General features: G+C 39.8%; 3 protein-coding genes across 3 annotated transcripts in view; 2 read left to right on the plus strand and 1 right to left on the minus strand.

Annotated features, from left to right (window-relative positions):
• The window catches only part of LOC120538356 (cytochrome P450 4B1-like), a 45,069-nt gene extending 38,609 nt beyond the window's left edge, over positions 1–6,460 (plus strand). The window contains exons 11-12 of the mRNA XM_039767833.1: positions 3,168–3,250; positions 6,094–6,460. Of these exons, the coding sequence (XP_039623767.1) occupies positions 3,168–3,250; positions 6,094–6,262 (252 nt within the window). The 3' untranslated portion in view covers positions 6,263–6,460. The remainder of the gene's footprint in view (positions 1–3,167; positions 3,251–6,093) is intronic.
• A 3,955-nt stretch (positions 6,461–10,415) lies between these two features.
• On the plus strand, positions 10,416–11,097 carry LOC120538359 (histone H1-like). The gene has a single exon (XM_039767835.1). It carries the CDS (start codon positions 10,433–10,435, stop codon positions 11,039–11,041), a length of 609 nt encoding a protein of 202 aa, XP_039623769.1. The 5' UTR covers positions 10,416–10,432; the 3' UTR covers positions 11,042–11,097.
• Positions 11,098–11,709: 612 nt separating this feature from the next.
• On the minus strand, positions 11,710–12,647 carry LOC120538360 (histone H3-like). Its single transcript, XM_039767836.1, has one exon. The coding sequence runs from the start codon at positions 12,489–12,491 to the stop codon at positions 12,081–12,083; it is 411 nt and encodes a 136-aa protein (XP_039623770.1). The 5' UTR covers positions 12,492–12,647; the 3' UTR covers positions 11,710–12,080.
• Positions 12,648–12,761: the final 114 nt, after the last annotated feature.

Here is a 12,761-nt window from a genome sequence, read left to right on the forward strand (position 1 = left end):
GGCTATTTCATGGGCAAGTGTTGTCAAGTCCGTCGTTATGTCATTATCAGTTAAACAGATAAAAAGCCTGGAGTTGATTTGAGGTGTGGTGCTTGCATATGGAAGATTTTGCTGTGAACAGACAACATGCGGTCAAAGGAGCTCTCCATGCAGGTGAAAGAAGCCATCCTTAAGCTGCGAAAACAGAAAAAACCCATCTGAGAAATTGCTACAATATTACGAGTGGCCAGATCTACAGTTTGGTACATCCTGAGAAAGAAAGCAAGCACTGGTGAACTCAGCAACGCAAAAAGACCTGGACGTCCATGGAAGACAACAGTGGTGGATGATCATAGAATCATTTCCATGGCGAAGAGAAACCCCTTCACAACAGCCAACCAAGTGAACAACACTCTCCAGGGGGTCGGTGTATCGATATCCAAGTCTACCATAAAGAGAAGACTGCATGAAAGGAAATACAGAGGGTGCACTGCAAGGTGCAAGCCACTCATAAGCCTTAGGAACATCTAAAAAAGTCAGCACAGTTCTGGAAAAACATTCTTTGGACAGATGAAACTAAGATCAACCTCTATCAGAATGATGGCAAGAAAAAAGTATGGAGAAGGCGTGGAACAGCTCATTATCCAAAGCATACCACATCATCTGTAAAACATGGTGAAGTCAGGCAATGTGATGGCTTGGGCGTGCATGGCTGTCAGTGGCACTGGGACACTAGTGTTTATTGATGATGTGACACAGGACAGAAGCAGCCGAATGAATTCTGAGGTGTTCAGAGACATACTGTCTGCTCAAATCCAGCTAAATGCAGTCAAACTGATTGGGCAGCGTTTCATGATACAGATGGACAATGACCCAAAACATACAGCCAAAGCAACCCAGGAGTTTATTAAAGCAAAGAAGTGAAAAATCCTTGAATGGCCAAGTCAGTCACCTGATCTTAACCCAATTGAGCAGGCATTTCACTTGTTGAAGACTAAACTTCGGATAGAAAGGCCCACAGACAAACAGCAACTGAAAGTAAAGGCCTGGCAGAGCATTAAAAAGGAGGAAACCCAGCATCTGGTGATGTCCAGGAGTTCAAGACTTCAGGCTGTCATTGCCAGCAAAGGGTTTTCAACCAAGTATTAGAAATTAACATTTTATTTCCAGTTATTTAATTTGTCCAATTACTTTTGAGCCCCTGAAATAAAGGGATTGTGTTAAAAATAAATTTAGTTGTCTCACATTTTTATGCAATCATTTTGTTCAACCCACTGAATTAAAGCTGAAAGTCTGCACTTCAACTGCATCTGAGTTGTTTCATTTAAAATTCATTGTGGTAATGTACAGAACCAAAAACAGTTGTCTCTGTCCAAATATTTATGGACCTAACTGTAACTTTTACTAATTCATATATGTAATTACAATTTGTTGTAACATTTTGAAATTCTTAGCTATAATGATTGCATTAGAATGTACAATTACATTATGCACCTACAGTAACACTACTCATAAAACAACAGAAATAGGACAAGGCCTTACCCAGCCACTCAGATCAAGTGGGTGCCACTCAAATGACAAACATGCACATTAAATCAGTAATAAGGAAAGAAAAGGTTAAATGTTTTTCATCTATGCATTAAAGGAAAAAGGGTTAAAGACACAATGTTTCAGCTGTACGGTCTTTGTCAGGTGTGGAGCTGAAAAGAAAAAAGCAGGAAATGTATCTAGGAGAGAAAGGAGAGAACAAAGCCTGGGGAGCTGAAAAGAGAAAAAATGGGAGTAGGTGAAAAACACTGCAATTAGAGAAGATGAGGGGAGAGACGTTAAAAACTTAGTGAGCCATTAAGAGCTGGAGCAAAATGTGAATCCAGGCTGAGAAATAGCTTAGCTACTTCAGTCTTTCTTTGAGAATTGTCTTTACAGCTCTGTGAAAGAACACAAACAGAAAGATCAGTGTGGCTGTGATCGAGGGATGTGAAATGATTCACAATAGGGTTTACAAGAACTTTGGTTTTAATGGTGCTAATGTGCTCCCTGAAATGGTCTGGTAGCAACCTTCCTGTTTCACCTATGTGGATGGGTGGACACTCCCTACAATAATTGCAGTAAATAAGATTTTTAAATTGGCAAGAAGTCAATAATTTTAATATTGAATTTACCAGAGGGACCAGATGCAAAGGTATTGTTGGTGACATATTTGCTTTAAGTTCCCAGTAAGGAATGTGTCTCTTCTCTGTGAATTGAGCTCCATACTAGAGGTTTTGCATGGGTTAGGTGGCCAATAGTAGAAGATCAAAGGAGGGTTAGGAAAAAAGGCTCCTGTAAAAGGATCCGTCTGCAAAATTGGAAATATTGTTTGATGTGGCAAGTGTTAGGCTGGAAAGGGAGGACCAGCAGGATGCAGATTTCATTACTGTGAGAGCGTATACAGTATTATGAAGTCTTGATTGAGGGTTCTGTCCACAATTTGAGAAGGGTATCCACTATCAATGAAGAAACTTTTTATTCTAAATGATTCATTACAGAAGTCAACCTCTGCACTGCAGAGACAGTGGGATATCATCTATGAAAGAGGTTGAGAGTTTTTAGTATTCCATGGATGGTAGGACCTGCAGAATGTCAATGGCAAGAAAACAAAACTAGACAGGCAGCGTCATAGGATGCAAATCAGTAGTCACAAATGCAAGATTAAAACCAATCAGAAATGTATTTTCTTAGCCTAAGAAGCTGATCTGGCCATTCTCTGAATTTAGGCCAAATTTTACACTATTCTCTCTAAGGGTATCACATTTTGAGTTGAAACTATTATTTTCAAGTTGCATACAACACCTACGGTAAGGTATTTTCTTAGATTGTTGATTAATACAGATGTAAGGTTTGAAGTCACAGGACATCTGATTGGTCAGATGGTGTGTGTTTTGAATACAACTGTTTTGATTGGTGACCACACATACAGTAGGGCACCACTGTACTGTGAGCAGCAATGTGCATAATGCAGCACCTGCTTACGTTCCTTGGATAAGAAGTGGATCAACTCTAAAATATGGAACAAGTAGAGATTTTTTATAAGAAAGTTGGGACACCTGCAGTAAATTGGGGCTCATGTATAATGCTATTTTAGGAAATATGGAATTTGATCACCCTTTCAAATACTTTTATATGGTTATATTTTCCTTTTCATCAAGGTTTTTGATCCCCTGAGGTTTTCAGCACAGGAGTCAGCTGAAAGACATCCTTTTGCATATATACCATTCTCTGCTGGACCAAGGTAAATACTATAAAGTTTATTTTTATTCTTATGAAAAATATGACTTCTGTAATGTTTACAGAGAACTGATAAATTTTGACATTATACATCGGAATTTTTGTGTGGTTTTCTATGGGAGCATTTCCCAGCTCTGCACACCCTGTAATGGCTAAAAGCATTCAGAAAGACACTGGTCAATAAACAAGGATGGCATTGAAGAAAAACTTACAAAAATCTTTTTATAATAAAGCAGCATTGAAGTTGAAAGAATTCTGATAGACCTACTTTATCAGAGCCTTTGAGGATTCTGAAGACATGGCTTATATCTTCACACAGTCTCCACTGCTTGAAGTTTAATTCTCTGAGTCTGTCATAGTGGGATATGCCCTTAAATTCAGGGATGCACCTGTTCACTCTCCTCTGCACAACTTCAAGTGCTGCTATGTGTCATAAGATGCATGGTGACCAGAACTAAACACAAAACTCCAGATGAGGTCTCACTAGTGCATTATATAGTCTGAGAATAACATCCCTCGATGATACAACACAACATTTTATTTGCCTTTTTAATAGTTTCTGTACATCGCTTAGATGATGAAAATGTATCAACATAAACCCCTAAATCCTAGGACAAAGCTTATAAATAAGCATGAAATCAAACATGTTTCTGAAACAAATACAGAAAAATGCCAGACACATGCCATTAAAAATTCTAAAAAAAAAATAAATAAAAGATAAATGAGAAGACCATTCTTTTAGATGGCAGCAGAGTGCCATTGTTTACTAAGGAACATGGCATCCCTTTACAACAATGGGAATAAACAGTGAGATGTTACAAGGAGATACCTGCAATGAGTTTGCATTTTCTGTCCTTTCTGTGCTTCCTCCAAGTGCTCTGGTCTCCTTCCACAGTTCATAGACATATGAGTTAGGTGGATTGTCGTTGTTAAATTAGCAGTATTTTGTCTATGTCTGTCTGTCTCTCTGTCTGTCTGTGTGTGTGTATGTGTGTGTGTGTGCACACCCTGTGCTGGACTGTCTCCAGACAAGGTGTTGTTCCTGCCTTGCACCTGATGTTTGATAGGATAGGCACCAGCTTCCCCGTGTCCTCATTCTACATAAGCGAGTTAAGAAACTGGGTGGATGAATGGAAAAAATAAGTCTTCACATCATAACTTGATGCATTCTTTTTCGAACACAGAGTCACCATTTAGAAGGCCTGACATCTTTAAAGGAAGTAAATGAATTCCATTATGCATTAACAATTCCCTCAGTCTTTTGCACAATACACCGTGTGTTGTTTTTCTCAAATATATATGTAATATTTTTGAAAAATATAATACAATGTGATTAATAAAAAACAATAATAATGAAAAAAATCACTGTGACAAAGACAGTGGCAGCTCATTTTCCATAAAGTAGCTACGTCTATACCCTGCATTCCACCATGGTGCTAGTTTGCTAATATGCTGTATTGTCTTGTTCTTCAGGCACAAACAGGATTCGAGCTAACACCTCATAGTCATCCACCGTCCTCCATTTCTTCTCTTTTCACACTATTGAATTGGCTCAGATGAATACATCACTGATACTCCCAGGCTGCTTTGCCACAGTATCTGTAAAAGGACCTTAGTGAATGTGTTCAATGCTGTGACTCTTTATCGTAGGGGTAATGAGGCACCAACAGAATGGATGTAAGAACCGGTATCAGCTACAGCCCACTAATATTAATTTTAATAATGTGTAAGTGCTGGGCTTGTGAGCATGTAGTCGAAGATACCAAATTAGGAATCAATCGATATTATTTTTGGTGGGCTTTATTGCAGCAGTACTCTCATTATCTCCCCTTGGGATTAATAAAGTATCTATCTATCTATCTATCTATCTATCTATCTATCTATCTATCTATCTATCTATCTATCTATCTATCTATCTATCTATCTATCTATCTATCTATCTATCTATCTAAAACTATATCACCTCCTGCCTCGTCCTTCCTTATTCTTTCATCCTGCTTGCACATAACCAATTGCAGCACAGAAAATGTCTGAATGAAAGTGACACAAGCTGCAATCTTGAAAACTGACTGATCAAAACTTTTAAAGAACATAGAAATATTAACTTATGAATGTTTAATTATTAAATTCTAAATTATTAAATTGAATTTAACAATCCGCCTTAATAAACGGTTAAGTGTCTGTGTGTCTGTCCGTTTGCTATGTCTCTGTCATTCTTAAATACAGCACATCACAAATACTTTTAGTACTGCATTTGTCATTCCAACAGATGGCGCCTCACAAACTTTAACACTACTTTTTACGAGTCCCATGACAAATGGCATATAACAGAGACATGCATTGCATGGTGCACTTCAAAAATTAGCGCTGAGGTCTACATGTATGTTGATTATTTAAGTTTCAAACCATCTTAGATGGGTAGCACAGCTAATTTACTGATAACATATTGTACTATAAATCCTTTATTGCACTTCACAAAAATATTATAAGGTCAATATGAATCAAATAATTTGAATTTAATGTATTATACGTGCCGTTTGTTGCCCATTCCTATGGTCAGTGCAAGAGGAAACACATTTAAGAAGCTTATAGTGATTAACGACTATGTTGGCAAGCATGCAGATTAAGAAGGATTTAATGTGCTACTTTAGTTATGATGGTATTTGAGAAACACTCTTAAATTAATGATTGATCTTACTTACAATGGAGTTTACGATATTCTTAGTGCTTTGATGCTTTCAGGAAATGCAAACCTGATCAATTTATCCTTAAATCAAAAATGCCAATCTTTTGTAGCCATACATTTGATAATTATTGTTATTTATTATTTCTTTCTCCAACTTTTAGAAACTGCATTGGACAAAACTTTGCCATGATCGAAATGAAAATTGCCGTTGCAATGATACTGAGACGGTATGAACTGGCGGTGGATTCCTCCAAAATTCCAAAAAAAGTCCCAAAATTGGTTCTGCGCTCACTGAATGGAATTCACTTGAAGTTAAAGAAACTGGGCTAAAGAAATAATATCAGACTTAAAAGAATATTATTCTTCACAGCTTCAAAATAGAGTAAACATAAATTGTTAGCTGGAAGTCAGCTAATATTAATGTTATAACTGATTATTGCTTTGAGGAGCTATTCAATACAATGAGAGTTTTCTGTTTGAACAAACATGTCACCTTATGTAATAAATAAAGTGAAACATTTTGACTAATATACAATGAAATGGTTTTACTGTCTGTATGGTGAAAGAAATAAACCACAGGAAAACCTTTTAAAATAAATGTACAAACTCACAATAATGAAGTATGACTTAAGCAATTGTCATGCAGGTGCATCTGTGGTTTGTCTTCCAGGCTCATCCAAGGTTAACACTACCACTCTGTGCCATGAGTCAGGTGCTGACAATGTCATCTCCTTTTTCTCCTCCAGCCCTGAGTAACTGCCCACAGAGGGACACTGACTCTGCTCCTTCCGGTCCCTCCGCTATAAAATTGAGACACTCTCAGCATTGAACATCTCATTCTGGAGAGAGCTGACTTCTGAATGAAGCTCTTGTCCAAATACCGTGGAAGAATAATTTTAGGGTAACATAGCATTCATCTTAAAGACATAGCATAAAGGGTTAATAAATGTGGGAAACCAAATAAAATACTGAGATGGTCAAGTAAATAAAGAATGTACCAGAAGAAAGTTTCTTGTTCTTTCTTGTACCATATCATGCCATAGAGTGCTTGTTTATTTTGGAGACATTATAAATAAATAAATAAATAAATAAATAAATAAATAAATAAATAAATAATACTACATTTATTTATATATTGTCTTTCCTATGCTCAAGGTACTTCACAGAGTCTTAGAAAGAACAGCAGGGTATATGTAATATTAGGTACAAATAATATCCACATAGAAAACTAATAACCTATAAATACATGGTAAACAAAGCATTAAATAGAATATAGTACAATAAACCAGAGTAAAACACTAAATACTAGAAGAAAACCCTGAAGAAATAATATAATTTGAGATATAACACACACACACCCAAATTATCCTCATCATCTGGACTGAAAGAAGGGTCAGAATGTCAGGGTCAGTTAAACGCTTTTCTGAACATTTAAATGAGTGCTAGTATTCCTCTATGATTAAATTCTAAACAAAACCATCGATGACCGAGTTTCAAAAGCTTTCTCGCTGATGTAGTGCAGTAAAGATAATAGATTCAAACAATCAAAAAGGATAAAAGAGCACATTTTTATATGCCATTGCAGTGCTTATGTTTGTAGCTGACACTGTAAGTCTGATGAGTACATAATGTTTACGTGCGGCCTTAAGAGTGATGCTGTTCATTTTCAACTGGAACATCATTAATGTTGTACTGTCATGGGAATCGGCTTTTGAAAGGGCATACGCTTGTCTAACATGCGAGAATCCGCCCTGATACAAAACAGTAGAATCCTTCTTAAAGGAACACGGCTATGCGATGGCACATGCTCCTAGTCATTATATACAACTTGACGTAACTGCAATGTGTCGCAGTAGGGGGCGCTAGTGCTCCCTTGAACCCTCAGGTACCACGCCAAAACCCTAGGTAAAAGTGCAATAATTCTTTTATTATAATAATTATGTGCATTAAGCACCCTCCACTCCACACTATACTCACAGATAAACACAATAACTACAATGATAAATCAACAATCCTCCACTCCCAGACACGTTGCCCTCCTACCACCCAGCTCAGCTCGCCGTCTGGGAGCTCCCACAGTCCTTTTATAGTCCCTGACCCAGAAGTGTTCCTGGCCAACAGTCCACGAGTCCTTATTCCTTCCAGGTCAGGGTAAATAGTACTTTTGCTTCACCCCGGAAGCCCGTCGCTCTTCATGTGACGAACATCCAGGTCATAGTGCACAAATGAGTCTACTGGCCTCCTGACAGCGACTCCCAGTGGTCTCCAAGGTATCCAGCAGGGCTGCGCATAAAAACTACATAGTCCATGAGGCCCTGCTGGAACTCGGGACCCGTCCATGCTCTCGGGACAGCTCCTCCTAGCGGCCGGGGGGTGAGGGCCGGAATATGAAGCCGGCCATCCATCACAAATGTTATTATTTTTTTCTGACTAACAATATGAACTGGAAGTTTAAATGCTGTAAGTCTCTGTTTTTCATGACAGGAACTTAATAACTCACATACAACAAATATGAAAAATCATTTGAAAACAAACCAACGATAAAAGGTTGCTAGGATCATAGATCAACTATGGTAATTTTAGAAGACTGCGACTAAGTCACCTTGTTTATTCTATAATACAGTGCTTGACATCTGTCAAAATGGAGCGAGCTAACATTAAATATAAAGAAACAGGTCACCTGCAACTGTTAGCATACTGACAGAATTATAAAAGAATTCCATTGAAATTCTACCATCTTTGTCCAGTTTTGATGCATTTGTTTTGTTGATGCTTTTTAATGATACGTCTTACATTGTCACAATTGAATATTAGAAGTGGAAATAGAGATGTGTAATACACGCAGTTCACTGCAGGAAGTAGATACCCGTTAATGTATTACTTCTGAATTTTGTGATATGGGCTCATTACATGCCGAAACATACAAGATGAGCAATCAAAATGACTTCTAGGCCGAGTCTAAAAATGTATTCATGCCCACTTTGCTTTTACTCAATCAAAAAGCAATAAGTCCATGGTATAAGGTGCCTTGTCCTACTCCATTTATTTGGTTACATTTGTTTTAAGTTGGTGAAATGGCAAGAATGAAGCAGACATCTTGCAAATCTACTGGTGGCAAAGCTCTCTCAAATCAGTTTGCCACCAAAGCAGCTCGCAACAGCACTCCTACTGTCTGTGACGTAAAGAAGCCTCACAGTTACAGGCTCGGCACGGTAGCTCTGCGAGAGATCTCTCGCTACCAGAAGACCACTGCAAGTTGCCTTTTCCAACAACTGGTGAGAGAAATCGACCAGGATTTCAAGACTAATCTCCGTTTCAAGAACTCCGCTGTCATGGATCTGCATGATGCCACTGAGGCATACCTGGTTGGTCTGTTTCCCAAGGACATCCATCTATTAAAAACTATCTACATAGGGTTTATCCTGATGCCGTGACTAAATTCTCTACCACCGCCAAGTCATTCTGGCCCCCTAATCATCCACTGTTGCTAATTGGCTAACTATCTCTCAACCCATCACCACCTAATAGTTCATGTGTGGATAGTGTATGGATGCAAAATGGCTGCCATGGCATCATCCAGGTGAATACTGAACATTAGTCGTGGTTGAAGATGCTCCCCACTCCCTAAGTAAAGTGCTGCAAGTAGAGAGAAAAGCGCTGTAGAATTGTAAAGGATTATTATTATTAGTATTATTTCAACTAAAAAGTATACAGCACCTGACAATCTTATATCCACAGACTGAACTAATGGTAACCTATCTATCTATCTATCTATCTGAAAAACTAAAAATAAAAACAGGGCTTGATACCCAGTAAGTCACTGAGAATTTCAATAAGTCTTTCAGTGCTAAAGATGCATTTTGTCACCTGCAGAAAGTAGATATTTGTGTGTTATATCTTAGTAAAACGAACTATATTCTCCTAATGACAAATTGCTTATTAGGCAAGTGGCATTTTTAAAGCATAAGACACGCAGTGGATGTTGACTTTCAAGGTAAACCAAACTCATGTGGGTGTGTTACTTTGAACTTGTACAGAGCTTGGATTTTCTGTTCATTTTTGGAAAAATTATATAAACACTTGTTGGCAACAGTTATGGACCTCTCTAAAATTAGTCCAACGAGTTTCTGTTGTTAAAGAAAGCGCAGTCATTGAATAATTGTAACGAAATTGACGTACGTCTCGTTTTAAGTAAGAGCCCAGACACTTAATGGAGTGTCATTTCATTGTTCTGTCCATTCAGCGGCACCTTCATTTTAAGATATGGCAAATGCCCCGTTAACTATGTCTCTCCTTTGATGTTTTTGGAGTTTGCAGTTTTATTTTTTCCATTTTTTCCTTCTAAAAAAAGTAATTTTGTGAAGGCAGAAAGCACACTTATCAGGTCTCTTTGCGCATGTAACAGGCTGATTGAGTCCACACGGTTCTCACCAGTCTAATATGAGGGGCTGAGCCGCGGCGATCTAAACTAATCTACTGAGAATTCGAACTGTGTGAGAAATGGCAGAAACCGCTCCAGAAGCTCCCGCCGCTCCTCCGGCAAAGTCACCGAAGAAGAAAGCGATTTCGAAGCCTAAGAAGAAGGTTGGCCCTAGCGTATCTGATTTGATCGTTAAGGCAGTGTCGGCTTCAAAAGACCGCCACGGGCTCTCTTTGGCTGGGCTTAAGAAAGCTCTTGCGGCAGGCGGCTATGATGTGGAGAAGAATAACGCCCGCGTTAAACTCTCCGTGAAAAGCCTTGTGACCAAAGGTTCTCTAGTGCAGACGAAAGGTACCGGCGCCTCCGGATCCTTTAAAATCAACAAGAAGCAGGCAGAGGCCAAGGAGAAAACCACAAAGAAAAAGGCGGCTCCAAAGAAGAAACCAGCGGCGAAAAAGCCCGCAGCTGCTAAGAAAGTGAAGAAGCCGGCAGGTAAGAAACCGGCAGCTGCCAAGAAGGCCACTAAGAAACCTGCTGCCGCAGCCAAGAAAGCCACGAAGAGTCCCAAAAAGGCGAAGCCGGCTGCAAAGCCCAAAAAGGCAACAAAGAGTCCGAAAAAGCCCAAGGCAGCCAAGCCTAAAGTGGCCAAACCTAAAACTGTAAAGAAGGTGGCACCGAAAAAGAAGTAATTTGCTTTTGCGTAACCCGAAGTTGGTATAAATAAACGGCTCTTTTCAGAGCCACCCACAATCTCGTTAAGGGCAAATCTATTATGTCCTGTTGAAATGACCGAAGTGCAAGCGCTTGTATTGTCTGACAACTTGGGCGATTTTTACTTTTTTTTTGTCACTCTATCCCTTGCTTTGGGACGACCTCAATCGCAAATACGATAAAGTGTAGGGATATTTGCAGTGCTTATTGGGTATTCGTTAACTTGTGTAAAGTTCCCCAGAGAATTACTTGGCCACACTGCATGGACTTGGGGGTTATGCGGATTATGCCCGCATTATCTGAGTAAAGTGCCCTCATGCATACACGCTAATTGGGGTCCTGTACGCAGTTTTTAGCGCCGATTTTATTGGAAAACCTCTAAACGTGTCTATCCAGCCACATGCTCGACCTTAGTCTTGGATATTAAGGCGCAATGCGCACAGGTAGGGTACAATTTCAGTTTAATGACGGATGCAGAGGAAGTTTGGGATACCCTACAGCACAAAAAGGACTTCGTTTGTATGTCTAAACGGCTCTATTCAGACCCACCCATATCTTCGGAAGGTGAAACTATGCGAGTGTCTGAGTTGGTACAATCGGCGAAATTTTGTTTCATCTGTCCTTTCTCTCGCCTGCTCTGGCAATCCAGCTCCAATAGAATAGTTTCAGATGTTGTGGTATATTTAACTTGTGTCCAGTGGTGTCTATTGCCTGGGCGGCTGCATCGGACCATCCAGTGTGCCCATTTTTCTAACTGGCAGAAATACTTTGTCAAAAACCGTTTATACGTACGAGTGCCTGTAAGAGCGTCTCAGGACGGTGGATAGTCCTAGACATTACTATACGCACTGTATGGACAGCTAGGACGGAGGAGTAGAAAACTTGGTTATGACTTATGCAGTTCAGGATATTACGTGGAAGGGTTACTCCAGGGTACAGAAAGAGGATTTAATCTCTTGAAAAAAAAATTGGCGGCTCTGAAAAGAGCCTTTTGGTACGTAGACAAATTCCCTGTGTTTATGCGCGTTCTCCGCGAATGCGGCGAGCCAGCTGGATGTCCTTGGGCATGATGGTCACTCTCTTGGCATGGATGGCACACAGATTGGTATCTTCGAACAGACCCACCAAATAAGCCTCACTGGACTCCTGCAGAGCCATGACGGCGGAGCTCTGGAAACGGAGATCGGTCTTGAAATCTTGAGCGATTTCTCTCACTAGTCGCTGGAACGGCAGCTTGCGGATCAGCAGCTCGGTCGACTTCTGGTAGCGACGGATCTCGCGCAGAGCGACGGTTCCGGGCCTGTAACGGTGAGGCTTCTTGACGCCTCCTGTAGCGGGTGCGCTCTTACGAGCCGCTTTAGTGGCGAGTTGTTTTCGGGGAGCTTTGCCACCGGTAGATTTACGAGCCGTCTGCTTTGTTCTTGCCATCTCACTGAACTACAACGTATCCACTTAGTAGAAACAAATAAATGAATAGGGAAAAAGCCGCAAGAGGGGTATTATATTGAGGTCCTATTGCTTTCTGATTGGGTTAAAGGAAAAGGGGACGGTACGCATGTTACACTCGGGATAGAAGACTTGCTTCGATTGGTTAGTTTGAAAAAGTTGAAAGAGCGGCAATCAATTTGAACGCGGCTTTTGTTTTCGTGCGCCCGCCGTAACGGCTCCATCCTTCAAGTATTCACAGAAAGTTAGCGT

The sequence above is a fragment of the Polypterus senegalus genome, chromosome 10 (assembly GCF_016835505.1).
Source record: "Polypterus senegalus isolate Bchr_013 chromosome 10, ASM1683550v1, whole genome shotgun sequence".
NCBI classification, from domain to species: Eukaryota; Metazoa; Chordata; class Cladistia; order Polypteriformes; family Polypteridae; genus Polypterus; species Polypterus senegalus.